The sequence below is a fragment of the Scylla paramamosain genome, chromosome 8, assembly GCF_035594125.1.
Source record: "Scylla paramamosain isolate STU-SP2022 chromosome 8, ASM3559412v1, whole genome shotgun sequence".
Taxonomy (NCBI): domain Eukaryota; kingdom Metazoa; phylum Arthropoda; class Malacostraca; order Decapoda; family Portunidae; genus Scylla; species Scylla paramamosain.
This window is the reverse complement of record NC_087158.1, coordinates 22,922,040-22,927,039: the sequence shown is the minus strand read 5'-3', so window position 1 is coordinate 22,927,039 and position 5,000 is coordinate 22,922,040. Positions and strand designations below refer to the sequence as shown.

Here is a 5,000-nt window from a genome sequence, read left to right as displayed (position 1 = left end):
TTTTGTCTCACTTCCTCTGTATTCTTTTTCCAGGAGCTCTAATGGATTTATGGTCTTGTTGTTTCTATTCTTAATTGTTTGATGTTTCTTTCCTATTACTTGTATACGTGCTTTATTTCCTCTTCTCTCATTCTTTACTTATTTTTTTCATTTTCCTACAATTCCGTTTTTAACTTATTTTCTTTCCTTTCCTTTATTATTTTAACCATATTTATGTATTTGACCTTTTTTTTATCTCTTTGTTAAAATTTGCCAATATTTAAACTTTTCCTTCCTATTTCATGTTATTCACTTCCTTTCCTTCTTCATTATATTCATCACATGACTACTTCCTCGTATTTCTTTATATCTTGTAATTTTTTTTAACCTTAGATTTTCTCTTATTTCCTCATATTGTCCATTACCTAGTACATTCATAACAAAATACACAAGAGGGGAAGACAAGAGCAAGAATGTAACAGACTTAAGGAGAGTGAAAGAAGATTAGAACATAAAAACAACAACATGAACAACAACAACAACAACAACAACAACAACAACAACAACATAAGAATACAAGGGAAGTTGCAGGAAGCTAGAATTATTTTACAGAAGTACATGACTGTGAGTGATGGTGCTGCAACAAGAGGTCATATGATGCCGGCAAAGGTTGTGAGTGAGTGCTACATTTCCCACCGAGAAAATGCCGTGGACCAGGATCGATTTCACAACAAGAATCTTAACCTCTTAGCTTCTTTGGCTTCACCTCATCCTTGATATAATGATTCTGTTTAAGACTGTAATTTTAAAGGCACCATTGACTGCAAAAGGAGTGATCAAATGGTTAAGTTTATTTTAGTGCCTGTGGTTTTATATTTGGTTCGTAAAATAGTACAGTTACTCAAATAAGTGTTAAATTACCATTGGCAGTCAAAGGGTTAGAGATGAGGGAAAGGGGATGAGAGAAAGACATTCAAGATATAGAACGGTAGATGAATGTAATTAGGTTGTTTAGTGCCGAGTCAATAGGAAGCTTTAAAAGATGACTATAAAAAATTTATGGATGAGAATAATAAGGTGGAATATGTTTTATACAGGAACTGTCACGTGCAAGCCTGATGGCTTCTTGCAGTTTCCCATGTTTTCTTAAGATTTTATATTCTAAAGATATGACTCAAGAAAGTAGGAGTAGGCATTACTGGAGAAGATAAAGAGGAATACTAGTGAAGGCAAGGGAAGGAGACGCAGCAAGCCAAAATGTTCTAAAGACATAAGGTAAGAAAAATGAGTAAGTAGTATTGAAGAAGACGAACAAGAGTGAAGGCAAGGGAAGGAGACGCAGCAAGCCAGACACTTACAAGGCGGAGCTGAACCCATCGCCCCCCAGTAGGTGGAGCTCTTGCCGGTGATGACGTAGATGAGGAGCTTGATGAGCACCCACCATGAACACAATCCACATGATGGCCGCCCACAAACCGCTCACGCTGATTGACACCTGTTGGTTTCCAGTCAAGCCTGTTAAACCTGTGAAGAACAACCTCCCTTCCTCATCCATCTCCTCCACCTGCACTTCGTTTTCTTTAGTGTTCTCCTCCAGTTTTCGTCCTTCGCCGTACCCTGCCCGCTTGCCCTCAACCGCCCACTGGTTCGTCGTCAACCATATTCTCCTGAAGGTGCTGCAGGTGACTCGCAGAGGTTAGGACATCAGGTACATCAAGGACAGTGTTATCCTGCTCCTCTCGTGTACTCGTATCTTTAGCGTGTCGTGCTGTGGTGCCCCCTGTGTGCCTTCTGCTGCCGTCCTCCCACCATCCGAGCGCTTCCGTCTTTGTCGTGGTATAGAGACTTGTGTCGGCCTCCTGAAGGGTGTTTGAGGCAAGGGCCACGGAACACCACACCGCCTCGGCTACAATCACCACAGCTGCTGTCCGCCACAATGTTCCTGCAGGTGATAGATGAGTTATTATTAGGTATAGGGAAAGCACTTCAGTGACACCATTACTGGTACGTGGTATGGTAGCTGACTGTGTGGAGGAAGAGGGGAGGAAGAGCAGGAGGAGGAGAAGGAGGAGGAGGAGGAAGAGAATGGTGGTGATAATGAAAATAACAGTAATGTTCTTCTTTTTGCAGTGTTGTGCCATAAAAGATGAAACACCATCAGCGGGAGTTGGTGAGTACTCACAGTCACAAAAACATCTGTTCAGAACATCAGTGCGATGATTCCCTCCCCCCCCTTTTTTTTTTTTGGTTCACTCAGTTGGCTAAGAGGTGAATACCTGCAACAATCTGACCAATTAAATTTCATATCCTCCATTGTAACTCATTGGGAAATTATCCATCCTTCAGTACTTTGTGAAAAAGTTGGTGAATGAAGTTTGTCTCGCCTTGATGTGATGAGCAAGAGTACGTATATTTAACTTGCCCTTTGGCTGATATGGCGCATGAAGCGAAATATAGTCTGGTGCAGATTCAGACTATGATTTCGAGTTGCGATCCGACCTACAACTTTTGGTGGCAGCGGTGGGATACAAAACTTTATGAAGAGACTGAAGAATACAGCGGTGGGATACAAACCTTTGTGAAGAGACTGAAGAATACAGCGGTGGGATACAAACCTTTGTGAAGAGACTGAAGAATACAGCGGTGGGATACAAACCTTTGTGAAGAGACTGAAGAATACAGCGGTGGGATACAAACCTTTGTGAAGAGACTGAAGAATACAAAAAAAAACTGGCTCGATCTCAGCGCACTGCCGCAGCCATGTTGGTTACCAGACGCTTTATTCTGGAGCTCCGCTACGTAGCGTGGTTGGCAATCACCATCTAGTTCCTGACCCTGTACCCTGGAGTGCGGCTTCTCCACGAGCTCATCTGTATATATGGTTATGGAAGGCGTTGTTCTCCAGCTTCACTTCGTACTTCTCTCCCTCGTTCAACAGTACGAGTATCCAGTGGCTTCTTTCTGAGTCCTACTACCTGCTCAGCCTCTTCGCGTTTCACCTGCTGCGGCGTTATAAGTTTCAACATGCTGCACTTCAGCGTCTATGTTCCTGCGTCTTTGCTCACCTTTTTCTGCAGTATGTCCTTCGGTTGACGTCCGTGTTGCTCCTGCGTATGCCTGTATCACGTTCAGCAGCACTTCACTAGCACCATCCGATACCCACGTCCAGGACGCCCCTGTGCCTGGCGTGCTGCTCTCGTCACTTGCTAATGCCCTGTCAACTCATCGTCTGTGTGCTGCCTCTTGGGTGTATATGAATGTTCTGGTCTAAACTGTGTTACGTTGGACCTAAAAGTGTGTTGTCTTCAATAACTATTGTATAATTAGTGTATTTACACTAATTATACCGTGTGCGTTGTCATAAGTGCTATTTGTGTTTTTGCTTTTAAATAGTTTAAGATGTATTGAGTGTTTTTATCCTTCGTCCAGCTAACCATCTCTTCATCCATACACCTGCACCACGGTTCTTATCGGAGTTTGTTACTCTTAAAAGGTCACTGAGCTAATTTGTGTGGCCATTCAGCTTGCCTGGCCACTACTGCTTAAGCTACATTTTTGTTCTGGCTTATGCATTATTCATTATTAAACACAAGTCAGTGTCAACAACCATCTTTCGTCACTACGTCACTACAAGAGAGAAAGAAAAGTGGGATAACGGCCATTAGGTAATAATTACCTCCGTGTGTAAAACGTCACATGCACACACACACACACACACACACACACACACACACACACACACACACACACACACACACACACACACACACACACACACACACACACACACACACACACACACACACACACACACACACGCCACTATGTTCTGAAGGAAGCGGCGAAGAAGGAAACACTAAGACAACTCAAGCAGACTTACTCCCAGGTCTCATAGTGTCACAAGTAAAGTCCACGTGTCCTGTGCTGGGTGGGTGGCAGGGCGTTAGGTGTGCGTCTTGGTTGATCTTATCGTCGTGGTCTTGTGGTGTACGTGTTCCCGTGACTGTGCGTTACCTCAGGTGTCGTTGAGACGAGACTAACGCCTGCGGCAGACTCCTCTTGTATCTTTTATAAGGAAGCACTCACGCCCCACGCCCCACGCCCCACTAATAGGCTGGCGGTATGTGGGACGACCCAGGGAACCACTAGTGACGCGCTATCACTGTCTAGATACCCCACCACCCTCAGAAGCACCGGGAGAAGACGATGTTGAAGTAAAAATCTAATTGATAGCGACTTGTACACATTAATGAAACTCCTCAAAATAAGGGAAACTGAGCTAAAAATAGGTTTGTCTATACACTATATTATGGCAGCGGAAGTCCTCCTCCTCCTCCTCCTCCTCCTCCTCCTCCTCCTCCTCCTCCTCCGTCCCGCCTCTGTCCCGTTACCACTTCTTAATTTCGTGTCGCGAAGGGCGTCACCTGGTGGTCCTCGCGATGCCACGCCCCTCCCAAGTTGACTGTGTGACGTCAGGGTGCTTCACTGACCCCTGTTCCTTAAGCTACTGTGGCACGTGCGGCGGGACTTGATTCCTTTTCACGCGCACAGGAACCTGGATTCTTAGAAAGGGAAGGAACAGAGGAGGGTCTTGGACAGAAGTAGCGAAAGAGAAGGGGAATGGAGGATGAAGAGAATTCGTGGACGAGAAGAGAAGAGGAGAGGAGGGAAGACTAAAGGAATATAGTAGGAGTGGTAGGGAGGAAGAGAAGAGAGAAGGAGGGGGAGTTATGGATGGGAAGTGGAGATTAAAAGAAGAAAGAAAAGAAGATCTATGGAAATAAAACAGGAGTGGTAGGGGAAAGAAGAGGAAAAGAAAGGAAGATGAATGATGAGAAAATGGAGATGAAAAAAAAAAAGAGGAGGAGATTTAGCGAAAGAACGGTGATAGTTGAAGTGAAGTAGATGAAGAGACGAAAATAAGAGAATTTGCGAAAAAAAGGAAAATGGGGGAGGGGGAGAGGAGAGGGATGAAGGTGTGAGAGGAAGGGAGAGGGGAGGAGCGTAGGGAGATGTGGGTT

The 5,000-nt window shown here is 44.5% G+C and overlaps 1 protein-coding gene and 1 long non-coding RNA gene across 2 annotated transcripts in view; one reads left to right on the top strand and one right to left on the bottom strand.

Annotated features, from left to right (window-relative positions):
• LOC135102994 (uncharacterized) overlaps positions 1-4,316 on the bottom strand; it is a 4,971-nt gene extending 655 nt beyond the window's left edge. Inside the window, exons 1-2 of the long non-coding RNA XR_010269883.1 lie at positions 3,860-4,316; positions 1,338-1,921 (exon numbers count right to left, since the gene is read on the bottom strand). This is a non-coding gene — a long non-coding RNA (uncharacterized LOC135102994). The remainder of the gene's footprint in view (positions 1-1,337; positions 1,922-3,859) is intronic.
• LOC135102989 (nicotinamide phosphoribosyltransferase-like) overlaps positions 1-5,000 on the top strand; it is a 77,873-nt gene that overhangs the window by 5,706 nt on the left and 67,167 nt on the right. The window contains exon 2 of the mRNA XM_064008786.1: positions 2,110-2,149. Coding sequence (XP_063864856.1) covers positions 2,126-2,149 — 24 coding nt within the window. The 5' untranslated portion in view covers positions 2,110-2,125. The remainder of the gene's footprint in view (positions 1-2,109; positions 2,150-5,000) is intronic.